The sequence below is a fragment of the Salvelinus namaycush genome, chromosome 4 (assembly GCF_016432855.1).
Source record: "Salvelinus namaycush isolate Seneca chromosome 4, SaNama_1.0, whole genome shotgun sequence".
In the NCBI taxonomy this organism is placed as follows: Eukaryota; Metazoa; Chordata; class Actinopteri; order Salmoniformes; family Salmonidae; genus Salvelinus; species Salvelinus namaycush.
In genome coordinates, this window is record NC_052310.1 from 73,780,254 (window position 1) to 73,803,200 (window position 22,947).

The following is a 22,947-nucleotide window of genomic DNA, read 5'->3' on the forward strand; positions in this document are numbered from 1 at the left end:
TAGCTTCTTTGTCCTCTCATTCCTGGGAGCTGTCCAGTGAATAAGTTATTCCCCATCTAGCCCTAGTTGGCTAACCGTTGGGGCGGTCATTCCCCATCTAGCCCTAGTTGGCTAACCGTTGGGGCGGTCATTCCCCATCTAGCCCTAGTTGGCTAACCGTTGGTGCGGTCATTCCCCATCCAGCCCTAGTCGGCTAACCGTTGGGGCGGTTATTCCCCATCTAGCCCTAGTTGGCTAACCGTTGGGGCAGTTATTCCCCATCTAGCGCTGGTCGGGCTAACCGTTGGGGCAGTTATTCCCCATCTAGCGCTGGTCGGGCTAACCGTTGGGGCAGTTATTCCCCATCTAGCGCTGGTCGGGCTAACCGTTGGGGCGGTTATTCCCCATCTAGCCCTGGCTAACCGTTGGGGTGGTTATTCCCCATCCAGCCCTGGCTAACCGTTGGGGTGGTTATTCCCCATCCAGCCCTAGTTGGCTAACCGTTGGGGCAGTTATTCCCCATCTAGCGCTGGTCAGGCTAACCGTTGGGGCGGTTATTCCCCATCTAGCCCTGGCTAACCGTTGGGGCGGTTATTCCCCATCTAGCCCTGGCTAACCGTTGGGGCGGTTTTTCCCCATCCAGCCCTAGTTGGCTAACCGTTGGGGCAGTTATTCCCCATCTAGCGCTGGTCGGGTAACCGTTGGGGCGGTTATTCCCCATCTAGCCCTGGCTAACCGTTGGGGCGGTTATTCCCCATCTAGCCCTAGTCGGCTAACCGTTGGGGCGGTTATTCCCCATCTAGTCGGCTAACCGTTGGGGCGGTGATTCCCCATCTAGTCGGCTAACCGTTGGGGCGGTTATTCCCCATCTAGCCCTGGCTAACCGTTGGGGCAGTTATTCCCCATCCAACCGTTAGGTTGGCCAACCCTTTATTTAGCCCAGCTATGTTGTCAAAACACCTCAATGTGAATTTGGCTGGACAAACAGACATGGTGTGAGTGGCCCTGCCAGTGCTGAGTGACCTGCTTTCACCGCTGGACAACAGTGGTCTGACATGTCCAGAACTTTACTCCCGCTTCTTCTGCTTTCAGGGCAGGGATAAAAGGTGTGAGTGAGGGAGAGACCAGAGTGCATTCAGCATGCCCTCTAACCTCTACAACTGGAACTGGGCTCTAGCCAACAGGAATAGACTATGTACCTGTCCACATACGGAACTGCCTGAGCTCTGTGTAGGCCTATACTGTATAGATTGTCAAATAAAGGTCAGATATTTGCGCTTGATTTAGGCTACTTTGCCCGGTACAGTATTTGTAATACTGTACCGGGCAAACTCTTTGGTCCGTTAACCTGCTGTATGTAAAATATTGTGTGCTGTAGCTTGGAAAATAAATACATGTGACTGTGGATGACAACATAATGATGTTTCCAAAATAAGTGAAATCTGCTTTGTGTTTTGTTAACTTGCCACGTTATTACTAAAGGGTATTGCGATACTGTTATTGTCCCCAGCTGAAGTATTTGAATATGGATATGACACAGAATGGTTTGAGAAATCATCTCAATGGCATAAGCTATATTATAAATAATCTGCAACACATCATTATGCCTGGCCAGCCAGGTGATTGCTGCTGCAATCATGCTGGTTAGGTATTCCATCTAGCCTACTCCGTTAGCTGTTGTGAAACCAGATGGCTGTCTTTGGCCTCTCAAAGCTAGGCTGCTCTGTCCACTCAAGACCAAGGCTTCAGACATCCAGGAGCCTGCCCTGCTCGCAGCCTGCCCACCATTAAAACACTAAAGCAGTGGTTCTTAACCTGGGTTCGATCGAACCCCAGGGGTTCGGTGAGTCAGTCTCAGGGGTTCGGCGGAGGTCAAGACACACATCCGACTCATATGCTGTCCCCAGTCCGCCTGGCCTTGCTGCTATTCCAGTTTCAACTGTTCTGCCTGCGGTTATGGAACCGCCACCTGTCCCAGACCTGTTGTTTTTCAACTCTTAATGATCGGCTATGAAAAGCCAACTGAAAATTATTCATGATTATTATTTGACCATGCTTGTCACTTATGAACATTTTTGAACATCTTGGCATAGTTCTGTTATAATCTCCACCCGGCACAGCCAGAAGAGGACTGGCCACCCCTCATAGCCTGGTTCCTCTCTAGGTTTCTTCCTAGGTTTTGGCCTTTCTAGGGAGTTTTTCCTAGCCACCGTGCTTCTACACCTGCATTACTAGCTGTTTGGGGTTTTAGGCTGGGTTTCTGTACAGCACTTCGAGATATTAGCTGATGTACGAAGGGCTATATAAAATAAACTTGATTGATTGATTGATATGATTCGTGATGACACGCCCTGCTTGGCCATCATTGGCTGCAGGTGATCACGCTACATCGCTTGGCCTATCTGTGCTGCAGGGAATTTGGTGCGCTCAGTAGTCGACTTGTGACTGTCGTGATGGTACGACATGGTCTTGTGATTTCTTTCTTAATATTTTAATCCCTTCATACTTACTATGTCGAGCAAAAAAAGAAAGTGGTCGGACGAATATGTACAATATGGATTCACATGTATAACGGAACGTGATGGGAGTCAGCGTCCTAACTGCATGATTTGCAATGCCAAGTTGAGCAATTCTAGTCTAGCACCGGCAAAACTAAGAGAACACTTCCTTAAGCTGCATGGAGATGGAAAATACAAGAACACAACGCTCGCTGAATTCAAGGTGAAGAGAGCCAGATTCGATGAAAAGGCTACTCTGCCTGTTCTCGGCTTTGTACCCATCAACAAACCAATCCTCACAGCATCGTACGAAGTTGCTTACCTGATCGCAAAGCAGGGCAAACCACACACCATTGGTGAAACACTCATAAAACCAGCTGTGTTGAAGATGGCGAATATCATGCTGGGAAAAGAGGCTGAAGTTAAGTTATACTAAATTCCTCTTTCAAATGACACCATCAGCGACAGAATAGAGGACATGAGCAAAGACATCTTGGCTCAAGTAGTTGCAGATCTGATTTCAAGCCCGACAAAATTCAGCCTTCAACTCGACGAGACCACAGACGTTTCCAATCTAAGCCAGCTTGCTGTATTTGTGCACTATGTGAAAGACGACGTGATAAAGGAAGATTTTTTATTTTGTAAGCCTCTTACAACAACAACTAAGGCAGCCGATGTGAAGAAACTTGTGGATGACTTCTTCAAAGACAACAATCTTTCGTGGGATATGGTTTCTGCAGTTTGTTCGGACGGAGCTCCAGTCATGCTGGGAAGAAAGTCTGGTTTTGGTGCGCTAGTGAAAGCCGATGCACCACACATCATTGTTACGCATTGTATTCTGCACAGGCATGCGTTGGCAACAAAAACCTTGCCTCCAAAACTGGCAGAAGTATTAAAAATTGTAGTGGAATGCGTGAACTATGTGCGAACTAGTGCTCTGAGGCACCGCATCTTCAGTGAGCTGTGTAAAGAAATGGGCTCTGAATTCGAGGTACTTCTGTACCATTCTAACATTCAGTGGTTATCCCGGGGACAGATGCTGAATCGTGTTTTTGCCGTGCGTGTGGAATTAGCCCTGTTTTTGCAAGAGCACCAACATTGTCATGCAGATTGCTTCAAAAAGAGTTCATTCTCATTTTAGCGTACATGGCTGATATCTTCGCAGCTCTCAATCATCTCAATTAAAAGATGCAGGGCGGTGGAGTCAACATCATCGAAGCGGAGGAAAACCTGAAGGCTTTTCAAAAAAAGCTACCGTTATTGAAACGACGAACAGAGAACGATAACTTCGCAAACTTTCCCCTGCTGGACGACTGTGTAAGTAAGATCGAAGATGTATCTGGAATCGGAGACATTTCTGTACCCGCGGAACTGAAGCAAGCAATTGCCACGCACTTAGATGAGCTTGCAAAGTCTCTCGACGGATACTTCCCTACAAGAGAGTCATATCCAGCATGGGTGAGACAGCCGTTCACGTTTAGTGTTGAGACAACAGATGTCAATGATGAATACCTCGATGAAATCATTGAAATTCAGCAGAGCCAGGTTCAACAGCAACTCTTCAGAACAACAACGCTTTCAACGTTTTGGTGTCAACAAATGGTAACGTACCCTGTTATTGCTAAGAAAGCTCTGGAGATTTTCATACCGTTTGTTACAACATATCTTTGCGAGCAATCCTTTTCGAGGATGCTGGACATAAAAACGAAGAAAAGGAACAGACTTTGTTGCGAAAATGACATGAGAGTGGCACTTGCCAAGGTGAAGCCGCGAATTTCTGAACTGGTCTCTGAAAGGCAACAGCAGAAGTCACACTGATTTGCAGTAAATATTCATTATTATGTTTTTGTTTTTGTGTGAAAATCATGTTTTGATGATTTTGTTTTTTGAACACACGGTGTTGATGTTGATGCACAGTTCATTTTGTGCACCAGTAAAATATATACCTATGTTTTGAATTTGAAAAAATCATATTTTATTTTTCCAATTAAGAAGGGTTCGGTGAATGCGCATATGAAATCTGGTGGTGGTCAGTAACTCCAACAAGGTTAAGAACCACTGCACTAAAGGATACATTTTCATAGTGCAAAAGCAATGTTAATTTACCATAAACCTCATTGTAATCTGGCAGCACGATTTCACCAGAAATCTATTACCCAGCCAAAAGGATACTAACACTACCCAGCCAACAGGACATAATATAGAATAATAATACTCCATAGGCTAATCAGTTGAGTTGAAAAGTTCTGAAGTTCTTTTTGAAGTCTATTCAATTAGATCTGACACACTGTTCTCCCTCTCCCCTCCCCTGTCTCCGTCACTGTCTGGTGGGTGTTTCTCTTAGAAATGGCGTGAACACTCAGAGCTAGGAAGCAGATTTTCTACATAAGAGTAGTACATTTCAGACCTCTCCACATTCATTTTTATCTTCAATACTGAATGCAGTCTGGCATCCAAGCCAACTATCTCAATGTGTTTAATATAATTGTGTGGGTTTAGTTGTTGGTTGCTATAAAACAAGTGTCTGTTCTGAAGATGCACGTTCTTCATAGACACCGAAGCAGATGCAATGTGGGAGGCATCAGGAAGCAAACCCTGTGTTGATTGCTATAGTGTTGCTTTAGTCTCACACTTGTTGTTGCCAAAACTTTTATCAACATTACTTGAATAGAGTATGTTGTGTTTTCAGCTGCTCTGTTTGGCTAGGCCCATCTCACAAGTGGAATGAATGAGGTGTTTCTAATTTTGCAAGCTCTAACCAGTCTCCTGATCTTCTTCTCTCATTCCCTTCCTCTCTTCTCCTCTCCTCCTCCTCATTCCCTTCCTCCTGTCGCCAGGTGGTGGCCTAAGCCATGGGGGCGTTCCTGGACAAGCCCAAGACTGAGAAGCACAACGCCCACGGCGAGGGCAATGGTCTCCGTTATGGCCTGAGCAGCATGCAGGGCTGGCGGGTGGAGATGGAAGACGCCCACACCGCCACGGTGGGTCTACCCCAGGGCCTGGACAACTGGTCCTTCTTCGCTGTCTACGACGGCCACGCCGGCTCCCGCGTGGCTAACTATGCCTCTAAACACCTCCTGGGGCACATCATAACCCACAGCATGGGTCCCCCGGGCCCTGAGGGTGTCACCCCAGCACCTGCACCCGCCGTGGAGATGGTGAAGATGGGGATCCGCACCGGCTTCCTGAAGATCGATGAGCACATGAGGAACTTCTCTGACCTGCGTAACGGCATGGACCGCAGCGGCTCGACGGCCGTGGCCGTGCTGCTCTCTCCAGAGCACCTGTACTTCATCAACTGTGGTGACTCACGGGCCGTGCTCTACCGCAACGCGCATGTCTGCTTCTCCACGCTGGACCACAAGCCCTGCAACCCACGGGAGAAGGAGAGGATCCAGAACGCAGGCGGCTCCGTAATGATCCAGAGGGTGAATGGTTCCCTGGCCGTGTCCCGGGCCCTGGGAGACTACGACTACAAGTGTGTGGATGGGAAGGGTGCCACGGAGCAGCTGGTGTCCCCAGAACCCGAGGTGTTTGAGATCGAGAGGGCCCTAGAGGATGAGTTTGTGGTGCTGGCCTGTGACGGTATCTGGGACGTGATGACCAACGAGGAGCTGTGTAAGTTTGTCAAGTCCCGTCTGGAGGTGTCCCACGACCTGGAGAAGGTCTGCAACCAGTTGCTGGACACCTGCCTGCACAAGGTACAGTGAGGCTAGACTGTGTGTGTGTGTGTGTGTGTGTGTTTTACAAATGTAAAGGATCGAGGTGTTTGGTACACTGTATTCAGACTAGAGGTCGACCGATTATGATTTTTCAACGCTGATAGGATACCGCTTTTATTGGAGGACCAAAAAAAACGATACCGATTAATCGGACAATTCATTTTTTTAACATTTGTAATAATGACAATTACAACAATACTGAATGAACACTTAATATAATACATCAATAAAATCAATTTAGCCTCAAATAAATAATGAAACATGTTCAATTTGGTTTAAATAATGCAAAAAGAAAGTAAAAGTGCAATTTGTGCCATGTAAGAAAGCTAACGTTTAAGTTCCTTGCTCAGAACATGAGAGCATATGAAAGCTGGTGGTTCCTTTTAACAAGAGTCTTCAATATTCCCAGGTAAGAAGTTTTAGGTTGTAGTTATTATAGGAATTATAGGACTTTCTCTCCATACCATTTGTATTTCATTAACCTTTGGCTATTGGATGTTCTTATAGGCACTAGTATTGCCAGTGTAACAGTATAGCTTCCGTCCCTCTCCTCGCTCCTACCTGGGCTCGAACCAGGAACACAACGACAACAGCCACCCTCGAAGCAGCGTTACCCATCGCTCCACAAAAGCCGCGGCCCTTGCAGAGCAAGGGGAACAACCATTCCAAGTCTCAGAGCGAGTGACGTTTCAAACGCTATTAGCGCGCACCCCGCTAACTAGCTAGCCATTTCACATCGGTTACACCTGTCTCATCTCAGGAGTTGATAGGCTTGAAGTCATAAACAGCAAGAGCTGCTGGCAAAACGCACGAAAGTGCTGTTTGAATGAATGCTTATGAGCCTGCTGGTGCCTACCATCGCTCAGTCAGACTGCTCTATCAAATCATAGACTTAATAATAACACAGAAATATGAGCCTTAGGTCATTAATATGGTCGAATCCGGAAACTATCATCTCGAAAACAAGACGTTTATTCTTTCAGTGAAATACGGAACCGTTCCGTATTTTATCCAACGGGTGGCATCCAAGTCTAAATATTCCTATTACATTGCACAACCTTCAATGTTATGTCATAATTACATAAAATTCTGGCAAATTAGGCGGCCCAAACTGTTGCATATACCCTGACTCTGCGTGCAATGAACGCAAGAGAAGTGACACAATTTCACCTGGTTAATATTGCCTGCTAACCTGGAATTATTTTAGCTAAATATGCAGGTTTAAAAATATATACTTCTGTGTATTGATTTTAAGAAAGGCATTGACGTTTATGGTTAGGTACACATTGGAGCAACGATACGCACCGCATCGATTATATGCAACGCAGGGCACGCTAGATAAACTAGTAATATCATCAACCATGTGCAGTTAACTAGTGATTATGATTGATTGATTGTTTTTTATAAGATAAGTTTAATGCTAGCTAGCAACTTACCTTGGCTTACTGCATTCGCGTAACAGGCAGGCTCCTCGTGGAGTGCAATGTAATCAGGTGGTTAGAGCGTTGGACTAAATAACTGTAAGGTTGCAAGATTCAATCCCAGAGCTGACAAGGTAAAAATCTGTCATTCTGCCGTCATTGAAAATAAGAATTTGTTCTTTACAGACTTGCCTAGTTAAATAAAGATAAAATAAAGGTGTTTAAAAAAAATTAAATGTAAAAAATTAAATCGGCCAAATCGGTGTCCAAAAATACCGATTGCCGATTGTTATGAAAACTTGAAATCGGCCCTAATTATTCGGCCATTCTGATTAATCGGTCGACCTCTAATTCAGACCCCTTGACCTTTTCCACATTTTGTTAGGTTACAGCCTTATTCTTAATCGTTAATCGTTTTTTTCCCTCATCAATCTACACACAATACCCTCTAATGACAAAGCAAAAGCAGGTGTTTAGAAATGTTTTTAGTAATTTATCACATTTACATAAGTATTCAGACCCCTTACTCGGTACTTTGTTGAAGCACCTTTGGCAGCGATCACAGCCTCGAGTCTTCTTGGGTATGACGCTACAAGCTTGGCACACCTGTATTTGGGGATCTTCTCTACAGATCTTTTCAAGCTCTGTCAAGTTGGATGGGGAGCTTTGCTGCACAGCTATTTTCAGGTCTCTTCAGAGATGTTTGTTCGGGTTCAAGCCCGGGTTCTGGCTGGGCCACTGAAGGACATTGAGAGAGTTGTCCCGAAGCCACTCCTACGTTGTCTTGGCTGTGTGCTTAGGGTTGTTGTCCTGTTGGAAGGTGAACCTTCGCCACAGTTTGAGGTCCTGAGCGCTCTGGAGAAGGTTTTTATTAAGGATCTCTCTGTACGTTGCTCCGCTCATCTTTGCCTCGATCCTGACTAGTCTCCCAGTCCCTGCCGCTGAAAAAGGTTCCCACAGCATGATGCTGCCACCACCATGCTTCATCGTAGGGATGGTGCAGGGTTTCCTCCAGGTGTGATGTTTGGCATTCAAACCAAAGAATTCAATCTTGGTTCCTATTGGAAAAATCCAGGTGGGCTGTCATATGCCTTTTACTGAGGGGTGGCTTCTGTCTGGCCACTCTACCATAAAGGCCTTATTGGTGGAGTGCTGCAGAGATGGTTGTCCTTCTGGAAGGTTCTCCCATCTCTACAGAAGAACTCTGGAGCTCTGTCAGTGACCATCGTTTTTTGGTCATCTCCCTGACTAAGGCCATTCTCCTCCGATTGCTTAGTTTGGCCGAGCGGCCAGCTCTAGGAAGATTCTGGGTGGTTCCAAACTTATTCGTTTAAGATATATGGAGGCCACTGTTTTTTGGTACATTCAATGCTGCATAAATGTTTTGGTACCCTTCCCCAGATCTGTTCCTCGACACAATCCTGTCTCGGAGCTCTACCGACAATCCCTTCCACCTCATGGCTTTGTTTTTGCTCTGACTTGCACTGTCAACTGTAGCACCTTTATATAGGCAGGTGTGTGTGCCTTTCAAAATCATGTCCAATCAATTGGATTTTCCACAGGTGGACTCCAATCAACTTGTAGAAAAATCTCAAGTATGATCAATTGAAACAGGATGCACCTGAGCTTATGGTGTATTGTGTGTAGATTGCTGAGGGAAAAAAACGATTAACGATTAAGAATAAGGCTGTAACCTAACAAAATGTGGAAAAAGTCAAGGGGTCGTAACAAAAAGTTGATGGGTCTGAATACTTTCTGAAGGCACTGTATAAAGGAAGCTGCCTTATTTTATTGTCAGAGTTAACTGAGCCTCCCCACACATGTAATGACTCTCCATCCCTCTCTCCCCCCTCCGCTACAGGGAAGTCGGGATAACATGAGTGTTGTTTTGGTGTGTTTGCCAAACTGCCCTAAAGTGTCAGAGGAGGCGGTGAAGAAAGATACAGAGCTGGATAAGTTTCTGGAGTCTCGCGTGGAAGGTGAGAATGATTGTACACATGACTTTTCCCCTCCATACTGTTGTCTTCATCCAGGCTGCATCCCATTCTCTATTACCTTTCTCTCCAAGTGTGCATTAGTTTCCTACCCCTTACGGACCACAGGCCCTGTCAAAATGTATTACACTCCCCTCCAATCCCCTTCTCACACACTTTCTAAACAGCTGGGTAAAACTGCCTGGCTGCCGTTTGCTAGAACTCCAGCTGGCCTATCAACTCCCATTGAAGCACATTCATGTCTTGACCCACTTTCTCATTCCACACTCCCCCTCTTCCTCTCCTTCTTCACCCTCTGCTTCTCTTCCAACAGTCTCTCTCTCTCCCTTCTCCTGTCTGTCACATTCCCCCTCTTAACCCTGTTTCAGATTCTCGTTCTCTTGCTCTCACTCTTAAATTAAAAATCAAGCTGCTTCATTGGCATGAAAAACATTGCATCAATATTTCCAAAGCAACAATGTATACAATATACATTGTAATAAAATTATGAATAATACAAAAAATAATACAATTGTGTTATTATCATTATTAACAGTCAATAGTAGAAGTATAATAAATGTAAAAGGCTAAACATGGAAAATGAAACTGACTGTCATCCTCAAATTACATCAGTATTACAACTGCCATCGTCATTATTACTACTACTACTACTACCACCACCATCATTAAATTGCTATCATTACCATCACCCGTACTACTTGTACCACTATTATTTGGAATAATAATCACAACAATAATAATAGTAATAACAGTAATACCACTGTTAACAATAATAGTAATGGACCTCCTGGGTGTTAACAGTCTAAGGTACTGCATCGCAGTGCTAGCTGTGCCACCAGAGACTCTGGGTTCGAGCCCGCAGCCAGCCGCGACCGGAGGCCCATTTGGCCCAGCGTCGTCCGGGTCAGGGAGGGTTTGGCCGGCAGGGATATCCTTGTCTGGTCGCGCACTAGCAACTCCTGTGGCGGGCCGGGCGCAGTACACGCTGACCAGGTCGCTAGGTGTACGGTGTTTCCTCCGACACATTGGTGTGGCTGGCTTCCGGGTTGGATGTGCGTTGTGTCAAGAAGCAGTGCGGCTAGGTTGGGTTGTGTTTCGGAGGACGCATGGCTCTCGACCTTTGCCTCTCCCGAGTCCATATGGGAGTTGCAGCGATGAGACAAGACAATAGACACTACCAATTGATTACTACGAAAAAGGGGGTAAAAGATCAATTAAAAAAATATACAATAATAGTAATAACAGTAATACCAATATTAACAATAATAGTAATAACAGTAATAACACTATTAATAGTAATAACAGTAATACCACTAATAACAATAGTAATAACAATAACACAGTAATAACACTATTAATAGTAATAACAGTAATACCACTAATAACAATAGTAATAACAATAACACTAATAAATAGTAAGTTACTGCAGATGTTATTTTTCAGTGGGCTATATTTGGCTGAAAAAGTATTTTTTTGTTTTTCCTCTGGGTTTAATAAGTACAAATTTGGCATAAATGTCTTAATATCTGTGAATAATATATCTCTTGGTGAGGAATATTTCTCACAGTAAAGGAGAAAGTGCATCTCTGTCTCTACCTCCCCTGTCGTGCAGTGACCACATACACACTCCTCTTTGGGTAGCCATGTCTTTATATGTTTGCCGGTTTCTATTGCCAATTGGTGGTCACTCAGCCTGTACTTGGTAAGGTTCTGTCTCTGCTTCGTATCTCTGACAGAGTACAGATAATCAGCCATTTCATATACTCTGTTTAGATTTTGACCCCCCCCCCTTTGTTCAGGGAAACATTATTCCATTTCTGTTAGTCACATGTCTGTGGAACTTGTTCAGTTTATGTCTGTTGTTGAATCTTGTTATGTTCATACAAATATTTACACATGTTAAGTTTGCTGAAAATAAACGCAGCTGACAGTGAGAGGACCTTTTTTTTGCTGAGTTTATTTTATAAGGCTCTAACGCAACAAAATGTGGGAAAAGTCAAGGGGTTTGAATTCTTCCTGAAGGCACTGTATAGACTTGCAAATACTTAAAGTACGAAAGGGAAAATAAATCAACATAAATATGGGTTGTATTTACAATGTGTTTGTTCTTCACTGGTTGCACTTTTCTTGTGGCAACAAATCACAAATCTTGCTGCTGTGATTGCACACTTTGATATTTCACACAATGGGAGTTTGGGAGTTTATCAAAATTGGATTTGTTTTCAAATTCATTGTTGGTCTGTGTAATCTGAGGGAAAAATTTCTCTCTAATATGGGCATACATTTGGCAGTAGGTTAGGATGTGTAGCTCAGTTTCCACCTCATTTTGTAGGCAGTGTGCACATAGCCTGTCTTCTCTTGAGAGCAGGTCTGCCTATGGCGACCTTTCTCGATAGCAAAGCTATGCTCACTGAGTCTGTAAATAGTCAAAGCTTTCCTTAAGTTTGGGTCAGTCACAGTGGTCAGGTATTCTGCCACTGTCTTTCTCTTGCTTGCTCTCTCTCACTCTCAATTCAATTTCAATTTAAGGGCTTTACTTTCTCTCTCACTCACCATCTCTCGCTCTCTCCATTTCTATTGCTCTCTCTCTCACTCAGTCTTGACAAATGACCCAACCATCTCGGTTTTGTCTAATTTCTCTCCTATCCTCCCCTTTTTTCATGTCTCTTTTTGACATTTGACTTACTCTGTCAAACGGGGGAGAGTTTTGGGGGTTATGTAAACTCTTCCCCCAGAGTTGGCCCGCAGTGTTGGAATAAGGTTGTGGTAATTTTTCGCTAATGTTTAGCTGGGGGAGCGCCAGAGGGAGCTCCCGCAGAGCAAAGAGGAATGTCTGCTCCAGAGAGGAATGCTCTGGCGGGACATCTAACTGGCACCGGACCTAGCCAGTCCAACTGGGCTGCAAGGGTTTCCTCTGGTCTGTCTCTGTCTCCTACTCCAATGATACATGCACTCTTACTTTCTGTCTCTGGCTTATGCCTCAGGGCTCTGACCTTTCTTCCTTGGTCTTACACACACACACGTAACATTTTCTCACACTCACTTGTCTCTCCGCAGTTGAGGTTTTATGTAGCAACATTTAACCTTGAATGAATCCCTTCAATTCTCATCCCCCTCTTTTCTCTCGCTCACCCTCTCCACCTCTCTCTCTCTCCCTCTCAGAGATCATAGAGAAGGCAGGAGAGGAGGGTATTCCTGACCTGGTGACGGTCATGAGAAACTTGTCCTCAGAGAGCATCCCCAACCTGCCACCAGGGGGAGGCCTCGCCAGCAAGTAAGAGCCTGGCCCCTCCCTCTACTGTCTACTCTATAGTGTTTAGTCTAGTTTCTAGTGTCTAGTCTCTAGTCTATAGACCTTTTCAACTGTCAAAACAATAACACATTCTATATGCACACGCAACCAAGAGGTTCCCCAGTAAACATCCGGCGCTGCAAGTTAGTTTGCTTGCACAAAATGACGTGTTTGTATTTCTTGATCCAACCAAAAAACTTAACTTGCTACCATAACCACTAAACAAAGTCAATTCATTTTTATTTCCTTTTTATTTCCCGCTTACTATCCGTTTGCTCTGGTGGTGTTGGCTACATTTGGGTAGCACAGGAAATAACCACACAGCTAGGGTGATGTGAAGGTAGAGTAAGATCAGTTTACCTTGTTAGATATATTATTGGCTGTCGTGAAAGAAATTAATCTAACTAAACTAAATGTAGCTAGCATACTAGTCCAATGTTTGACGGCCACATTGTTTAAATCAAAAGTTAGCTAGCAGAAGTCATTATCCCACTATCAATCTCTCTCCCCCTATACCAATCTGTTTCTTCTAGCTCTTCGTCTGCTTTATTTTACCTAGGTGTATTGCCTTCATTGTTTTGATTAAGAAACATAGCGTGGTTTTAATGAACCGGTAGCTAGTGCTAGTCATGTATTATTTACCTCACAGACCTCGCTAGTGGTTTGTTTACGTGTAGTAAAGCTATAATACAAATGCTAGCGCTGACACCTTGTGGTGATAATAATGAATGCATATAATTGCACGAGGATGATGCATAACATGAAGCAAACAAATTGCTACTTTATTTCAAGCAACATATATTTTTTTAATCAATCAATCAATCAAGTTTATTTTATATAGCCCTTCGTACATCAGCTAATATCTCGAAGTGCTGTACAGAAACCCAGCCTAAAACAAGCAAGCAAGCAATGCAGGTGTAGAAGCACGGTGGCTAGGAAAAACTCCCTAGAAAGGCCAAAACCTAGGAAGAAACCTAGAGAGGAACCAGGCTATGAGGGGTGGCCAGTCCTCTTCTGGCTGTGCCGGGTGGAGATTATAACAGAACATGGCCAAGATGTTCAAATTTTCATAAATGACCAGCATGGCTTAATGAAATGAACCTTAAAATATTCGTTTCTGCACACCCTCATGATAGTAATATGTACTATTAATATCTCTCCTGAGCATGTCATCCTTAAGGCCTACCTTCATTACAAGGGTAGGGCCTTTATTTTAACCATTTATTTAATTTGGCAAGTCAGTGAAGAACAAATTCTTATTTACAATGATGGCCTACCCCGGCGATGCTGGGCCAATTGTGCGCCGCCCTATGGCGGAATCCATTGGGCACTAATCCATTTCATGGCGGCATGTACAGGAGCTGTAGAAGTTCAATCTAGTATCCTTCAACATGGTTAGCATCATTATGAGTCTAATCTGGTATCCTTCAACATGGTTAGCATCATTATGAGTCTAATCTGGTATCCTTCAACATGGTTAGCATCACTATGAGTCTAATCTGGTATCCTTCAACATGGTTAGCATCACTATGAGTCTAATCTGGTATCCTTCAACATGGTTAGCATCATTATGAGTCTAATCTGGTATCCTTCAACATGGTTAGCATCACTATGAGTAATCTGGTATCCTTCAACATGGTTAGCATCATTATGAGTCTAATCTGGTATCCTTCAACATGGTTAGCATCACTATGAGTCTAATCTGGTATCCTTCAACATGGTTAGCATCATTATGAGTCTAATCTGGTATCCTTCAACATGGTTAGCATCACTATGAGTCTAATCTGGTATCCTTCAACATGGTTAGCATCACTATGAGTCTAATCTGGTATCCTTCAACATGGTTAGCATCATTATGAGTCTAATCTGGTATCCTTCAACATGGTTAGCATCATTATGAGTCTAATCTGGTATCCTTCAACATGGTTAGCATCACTATGAGTCTAATCTGGTATCCTTCAACATGGTTAGCATCACTATGAGTCTAATCTGGTATCCTTCAACATGGTTAGCATCATTATGAGTCTAATCTGGTATCCTTCAACATGGTTAGCATCACTATGAGTCTAATCTGGTATCCTTCAACATGGTTAGCATCACTATGAGTCTAATCTGGTATCCTTCAACATGGTTAGCATCACTATGAGTCTAATCTGGTATCCTTCAACATGGTTAGCATCATTATGAGTCTAATCTGGTATTCTTCAACATGGTTAGCATCACTATGAGTCTAATCTGGTATCCTTCAACATGGTTAGCATCACTATGAGTCTAATCTGGTATCCTTCAACATGGTTAGCATCATTATGAGTCTAATCTGGTATCCTTCAACATGGTTAGCATCACTATGAGTCTAATCTGGTATCCTTCAACATGGTTAGCATCACTATGAGTCTAATCTGGTATCCTTCAACATGGTTAGCATCACTATGAGTCTAATCTGGTATCCTTCAACATGGTTAGCATCACTAAGAGTCTAATCTGGTATCCTTCAACATGGTTAGCATCACTATGAGTCTAATCTGGTATCCTTCAACATGGTTAGCATCACTATGAGTCTAATCTGGTATCCTTCAACATGGTTAGCATCACTATGAGTCTAATCTGGTATCCTTCAATATGGTTAGCATCACTATGAGTCTAATCTGGTATCCTTCAACATGGTTAGCATCACTATGAGTCTAATCTGGTATCCTTCAACATGGTTAGCATCACTATGAGTCTAATCTGGTATCCTTCAACATGGTTAGCATCACTATGAGTCTAATCTGGTATCCTTCAACATGGTTAGCATCACTATGAGTCTAATCTGGTATCCTTCAACATGGTTAGCATCACTATGAGTCTAATCTGGTATCCTTCAACATGGTTAGCATCACTATGAGTCTAATCTGGTATCCTTCAACATGGTTAGCATCACTATGAGTCTAATCTGGTATCCTTCAACATGGTTAGCATCACTATGAGTCTAATCTGGTATCCTTCAACATGGTTAGCATCACTATGAGTCTAATCTGGTATCCTTCAACATGGTTAGCATCACTATGAGTCTAATCTGGTATCCTTCAACATGGTTAGCATCATTATGAGTCTAATGAAAAAGAAAAACCCACACACTCATTTTGCCAATGTCAGCCTTTTATTTAGCTAATCCTGTTTCAGTATAGAAATGACAAGCCCCATGTACAGTGTATTGTACATGCCCACGAGGCCAATACTAGTCCCTTCTTATGTCTGCATTGTACACGCCCACGAGGCCAATACTAGTCCCTTATGTCTGTATTGTACACGCCCACGAGGCCAATACTAGTCCCTTCTTATGTCTGCATTGTACACGCCCACGAGGCCAATACTAGTCCCTTATGTCTGCATTGTACACGCTCACGAGGCCAATACTAGTCCCTTATGTCTGCATTGTACACGCCCACGAGGCCAATACTAGTCCCTTATGTCTGCATTGTACACGCTCACGAGGCCAATACTAGTCCCTTATGTCTGCATTGTACACGCCCACGAGGCCAATACTAGTCCCTTATGTCTGCATTGTACACGCCCACGAGGCCAATACTAGTCCCTTATGTCTGCATTGTACACGCCCACAAAGCCAATACTAATCCCATCATATGTCTGCATTGGACACGCCCACGAGGCCAATACTAATCCCATCATATGTCTGCATTGGACATGCATGCTATAAATAATCTCACATCCACTGTAAGCAATGGAACCAAAAGGGTAGAGCATGAATAGTGGAGGCAAGAGAGATCCCCTGGAGAGTGACCACAGTGAAGGGTCACTGTTACATGGGCTGCTAAGTAGCCATGTACAGTATGATTTCCGTCCCTGTATGGCTGACCGGGCCGGGATGCAAACCCTAATCCAATGACACTTGAAGCTAGCATGCCAACCACTGGAGGAGGAGGACTGTGAATGTAGCAGAATGAAGCAAATTGGTACAAAATTGCAAGTATACAAAGCACCTGCTCTTTCCATGACATAGACTAACCAGATGAATGCAGGTGAAAGCTATGATCCCTACTGATGTCACTTGTTAAATCCACTTCAGCCAGTGTAGATGAAGGGGAGGAGACAGGTTAAATAAGGATTTGTAAGCCTTGAGACAATTGAGACATGGATTGTGTATGTGTGCCATTCAGAGGGTGAATGGGCAAGACAAAATATTTAGGTGCCTTTGAACGGGGTATGGTAGTAGGTTCCAGGCGCACCGGTTTGTGTCAAGAACTGCAATGCTGCTGGGTTTTTCATGCTAAACAGTTTCCTGTGTGTATCAAGAATGGTCCACCACCTAAAGGACATTCAACTAACTTGACACAACTGTGGGAAGCAATGGAGTCAACATGAGCCAGCATCCCTGTGGAACGCTTTCAACACCTTGTAGAGTCCACACCCGATTAATTGAGGCTGTTCTGAGGGCAAAAGGCGTGCAACTCAATATTTGGAAGATGTTATTTAATGTTTGAGAAAGACTGTTGGAAGAGAAGCAGAGGGTGAAGAAGGAGAGCAAGAGAGGGTCAGGCATACAAGGCCCTCGCTAGTCCACCATTCGGCAAATCAGATCATGACTCCGTACTCTGATTTCTGTTTACAAGCAGAATCTCAAACAGGAATTACTCATGTCTCGCTCCAATGAGAAATGGTCATCAGAATCAGGATTATGCTGCAGGACTGCTTTGCTGGTGCTTATTGGAATATGTTCAGAGACTCCGCTTTTGGCATTGACAAGCCAACCCCAGTCACCGGCTTCATTAGGAAATGCATCGGCGATGTGTGTCCCCACAGTGAGGGTTCACTGCTTCCCCAATCAAAAGCCCTGGATTAACACAGAAGTTGGCACTAAACTAAAGGTCAGCGCTACCACACACATGGCTATCGCAGACAACCCTGATGCTACGACTGAGGTCAGGAACAAGTACAAGAAATCCTACTATGACCTCTGCAGAGTCATCAAACGAGGAAAAGGACAATATAGGAATAAGGTGGAATCATATTACATAGGCTCCAACGCCCACCGCATGTGGCAGGGGTTACAGTCCTTTACGGATTACAAAGGAAGACCCAGCCGTGATCTGCCCAACGATGCCTCTCTTCCAGACAAACTCAATGCATTTTATGTACACTTAGACAATAACTGTGAATATGCCTTGCCTGCGTCTATATTCCAGTCTCTAATCTCTATTTTAGTCCCTAGTCTCATCTCTAGTCTATACTCTGGTTTGTAGTGTCTAGTCTCTATGCTCTCCAGTCTGAACACTATAGTCTCTACTGTAGTGCCTAGTCTCTAATCTAATCTCTATAGTATCTAGACTACTCTATAGACTAGTCGGTATTCTAGCCTCTAGTCTATACTCTAGTCTAGTCTCTAGTCTAGTTTTGCTTCTACTCTGTATTCTGTAGTCTCTCTAGTGTCTAATCTATAGTCTCTACTCTAGACTAGAGATCAGGGATGAGCTACTGGTGTCCCGCGGACCATTAATAATAAAATATGACTAAGGTTTAACCAGGAAGGCAGAGAGACTAGACTCTACTCTATAGTCTCTAGTGTAGTCTACAGTCTCCAGTCTAGTCTCTAGTCTGTACTTTATAGTCTCTAGTCTATCGTCTCTAATCTAGTTTTGTCTCTTTTTTATTTATTTAATTTTATTTCACCTTTATTTAACCAGGTAGGCCAGTTGAGAACAAGTTCTCATTTACAACTGCGACCTGGCCAAGATAAAGCAAAACAGTGTGACACAAACAACAACACAGAGTTACACATGGGATAAACAAACGTACAGTCAATTACACAATAGAAAAATCTATATACAGTGTGTGCAAATGTAGTAAGATTAGGGAGGTAAGACAATAAATAGGCCATAGTGGTGAAATAATTACAATTTAGCATTAACACTGGAGTGATAGATCTGCAGATGATGATGTTCAAGTAGAGATACTGGGGTGCAAAGGAGCAAAAATAAATAACAATATGGGGATGCGGTAGTTGGGTGGGCTATTTACAGATGGGCTGTGTACAGGTGCAGTGATCGGTAAGCTGCTCTGACAGCTGATGCTTAAAGTTAGTGAGGGAGATATGTCACCAGCTTCAGTGATTTTTGCAATTCGTTCCAGTCATTGGCAGCAGAGGAAGGAAGGAAAGGCAGCCAAACGAGGAGTTGGCTTTGGGGATGACCAGTGAAATATACCTGCTGGAGCGCGTGCTACGGGTGGGTGTTGCTATGGTGACAAGTGAGCTGAGATAAGGTGGGGCTTTACCAAGCAAAGACTTATAGATGACCTAATGAGGTTTGGCGACGAATATGAAGCGAGGGCCAGCCAACGAGAGCATACAGGTCGCAGTGGTGGGTAGTATATTGGGCTTTGGTGACAAAATGGAGGGCACTGTGATTGACTACATCCAATTTACCTAGTAGAGTGTTGGAGGCTATTTTGTAAATGACATCGCCGAAGTCACGATGTCTCTAGTGTAGTCTCCACTCTATTCTCTCTGCCTTCCTGGTTACACATCAGTCATTTTTTTTTTTGTCCGCAGGCCACCAGTAGCTCATCCCTGGTCTATAGTCTGGTCTCTAGTCTCTAGTCTAAAGCCTTTGGTATCTTTGCCTTCCCAGTTACACAGTCACATGGTGATTAGCTCCTGTGTAAATGTCCTCCTTGGGGTAAATGGTTTAGTGAAGAAAAAAAAAATTCAGAAAGAATGTATCGGTCATGTAAGAGAGGGATTGATTTGACCTGTCACCTGTGTGAATTATCTTAGAGGGTGTGTTGACTTCTCTCACTGTGTGTGCACCCCTCAGACACAGTGTTATGGAAGCAGTGTACAAGCGGCTGAACCCACACAGGGAAGTGGACGGGGTGAGTATCAGGTTGCTCTTTTCTTCTTTCCTCAAATGTATTGAAGAACATACACTGAGTTTACAAAACATTAGGAACACTTGCTCTTTCCATGACATAGACTGACCAGATGAATGCAGGTCAAAACTATGATCCCTTATTGATGTCACTTGTTAAATCCACTACAGTCAGTGTAGATGAAGGGGAGGAGACAGGTTAAAGAATGATTTTTAAGCCTTGAGACAATTGAGACATGAATTGTGTATGTGTGCCATTCAGAGGGTGAATGGGCAAGACAAAATATTTATGTGCCTTTGAACGGGGTATGGTAGTAGGTGCTAGGCGCACCAGTTTAATTGAGTCAAGAACTGCAATGTTGCTGGGGATTGTCACGCTCAAGTTTCCCGTGTGTATCAAGAATGGCTACCACCCAATGAACATCCAGCCAACTTGACACAACTGTGGGAAGCATTGGAGTCAAAAAGAATTTGTTCTTAACTGACTTGCCTAGTTAAATAAAGGTCAATCAAAATATTTTTAAAAAAAAGAGTCTGCCGAATTTCTGTTCTGAGGGAAGGGCGGGGGTTGCAACTCAACATTCGGAAGGTGTTCCTAATGTTTTGTCCACTGGTGTATACTGTACATGTTTAAACCTCTTTTATACCCCTGTCTTTTCTACAGTATGTTTTGCTCTGTTAAATTTATGATTTTGTCTAGCTTTCCCTAATTGATTTGTATTTCATAGAGCACAAGGCTACACTAAAGTCCCGCCTGTCTGATAAGACTTATCCGTTCTGGAGACCGGGGATGGCATAACCACAGAACTAGAATGATCACTATTTCTATGGGCACAGCCCATCATTCTATGTTATTGAATAATATCATTTTTAAGTGTTGCCCCATTTTTTTTAACGCTATAGGCTAACCTTCAGAAAGTATTCAGACCCGTTTTCCACATTTTGTTATGTTACAGCCTTATTCTAAATTTGATTAAATAGTTTTTTTCCCCTCATCAATTTACACATGACAAAGCAAAAACAGATTTTTAGAAATGTTTGCTTATTTATTAAAAACAAGAAACCGATATCACATTTCCATATGTATTCAGACCCTTTTCTCAGTACCTTGTTGATTCACCTTAGGCAGCAATTACAGCATTGAGTTGTCTTGGGTATGCCGTTACAAGCTTGGCAAACCTGTATTTGGGGAGATTCTCCCATTTTTTCTCTGCAGATCCTCTCAAGCTCTGTCAGGTTGGATGGGGAGCATCGCTGCACAGCTATTTTCAGGTCTCTCCAGAGATGTTTGATCGGGTTCAAGTCCGGGCTCTGGCTGGGCCACTCAAGGACATTCAGAGATTTGTCCCGAACCCCCTCCTGCGTTGTCTTGGCTGTGTGCTTAGGGTTGTTGTCCTGTTGGAAGGTAAACCTTTGTCCCAGTCTGAGGTCCTGAGTGCTCTGGGCAGGTTTTCATCAAGGATCTAGGTGACTTTTGGCAAACTCAGTGGGCTGTCATGTGCCTTTTACTCTACCATAAAGGCCTGATTTGGTGGAGAGCTGCAGAGATGGTTGTCCTTCTGGAAGGTTCTCCCATCTCCACAGAGGAACTCTAGAGCTCTGTCAGTGACCATCAGGTTCTTGGTCACCTCCCTGACCAAGGCCCTTCTCCCCTGAATGGCTCAGTTTGGCTAAGCAGCCAGCTCTAGCAAGAGTCTTGGTGGTTCCAAACGTCTTCCATTTAAGAATGGTGGAGGCCACTGTGTTTTTGGGGCACTTCAATGCTGCAGACATTTTTTGGTACCCTTCCCCAGATCTGTGTCTCAACACAATCCCGTCTCGGAGCTTTGCGGACAATTCCTTCGACCTCATGGCTTGGTTTTTGCTCTGACATGCACTGTCAACTGTCGGATCTTATATAGACAGGTGTGTGCCTTTCCAAATCATGTCCAATCATTTGCATTTACCACAGGTAAACTCCAATCAAGTTGTAGAAACATCTCAAGGATGATCTAGGGAAACGGGATGCACCTGACCTCAATTTCGAGTCTCATAGCAAAGGGTCTGAATACTTATGTAAATAAGGTATTTTTGTTTTTTATTTTAAATGAATTTGCACCACAAAAAAAACAGTTTTCGCTTTGTCATTATGAGGTATTGTGCGTAGATTGTGGATTTAAAAAAAAAGGTAATCCATTTTAGAATAAGTCAGCAACGTAACAAGATGTGGAAAAAGTAAAGTGGTCCGAATTCCCCGGCGGCTTCCACCTTGTGTCGCCGTAATGCCCCCTAAAAAATCCATGCCTTTTGCGGCCAGCGTGTCCGTTGTGCCCTTGGGCTGAATATAATAGGCTAATTGTAATTCCCGGCTGCCGTGCTCCGAAGCACCTCACTCAAAAGACTCTCTCAGATACAGCCAATGCGTGTCACGTGACTGGGTCCTTCTCACAGGCATTTCAGCTAAGAAGTAGGCTACAAGTGAATGAACATAGACACATTGGGGACGCAACTGCACTCTTATGGAATTTGGAGGCACATATTGAAGATGTCAGAACTTTCTACATTTACTTTCCTTCAGCCAACAAGATGAGTAGGCCTAATGAACAGCAAAAGCACTAGCCTATGTCAATCTACTATCCCCCATAGAACAAAAGTTGACCTATTCTATTGGTCAACTTGTCATTCTGTGTAATAGATGAATATTCCAAACATACTCTGGGACAGTTGTGGGATGTGCTATAGCCCAAATTAATACAATCACCCGCATTAAAACAACTTTTAAAAGCTATATAAGGTTGATTGTTTAGCTTAAAATGTTGATAAACTAATGAGCAAAAATTACCTATTATAAGCGCAGCAATGCACACACGAGAGTAGGCTATAATCGAGAATGTTCCAAAATGCAATTAATTAGCAGGAAAACACTTTTCTCCAACGTGACCACAAATGCAATTATGCATGTAATGCTTTTATTATAAAGGTGCATTTTTATGGTGAAGATTATCTTCCCCAAACTTGAAACACACTCGCAGCTTATGAATGCCAGTTTGGCTCTATACCAGTTGTAAAGCAGATTAATGTGCTTAATTTTAAGAAGTTATTTGGCCACTTTAATTGTGATACAAACCTTATCAAAACATATAGGCCTATGGGCTAGGCTACATGAGGTTTGCGACTATGATTTGAAGAAGTCACC

The 22,947-nt window shown here is 43.5% G+C and overlaps 1 protein-coding gene across 7 annotated transcripts in view; it reads left to right on the top strand.

The window, feature by feature from the left end:
• Positions 1-22,947, top strand: part of LOC120046809 (protein phosphatase 1B-like) — a 52,109-nt gene that overhangs the window by 25,622 nt on the left and 3,540 nt on the right. For 3 of the 7 annotated variants that reach the window (XM_038992327.1, XM_038992325.1, XM_038992326.1), the window contains exons 2-5: positions 5,315-6,178; positions 9,482-9,599; positions 12,777-12,888; positions 19,719-19,776. In XM_038992327.1, coding sequence (XP_038848255.1) covers positions 5,330-6,178; positions 9,482-9,599; positions 12,777-12,888; positions 19,719-19,776 — 1,137 coding nt within the window. In that variant the 5' untranslated portion in view covers positions 5,315-5,329. Of the gene's footprint in view, positions 1-5,314; positions 6,179-9,481; positions 9,600-12,776; positions 12,893-19,718; positions 19,777-22,947 lie in introns of those variants that run through there. The other 4 variants (XM_038992328.1, XM_038992330.1, XM_038992329.1 and 1 more) reach the window with 4 other exon arrangements.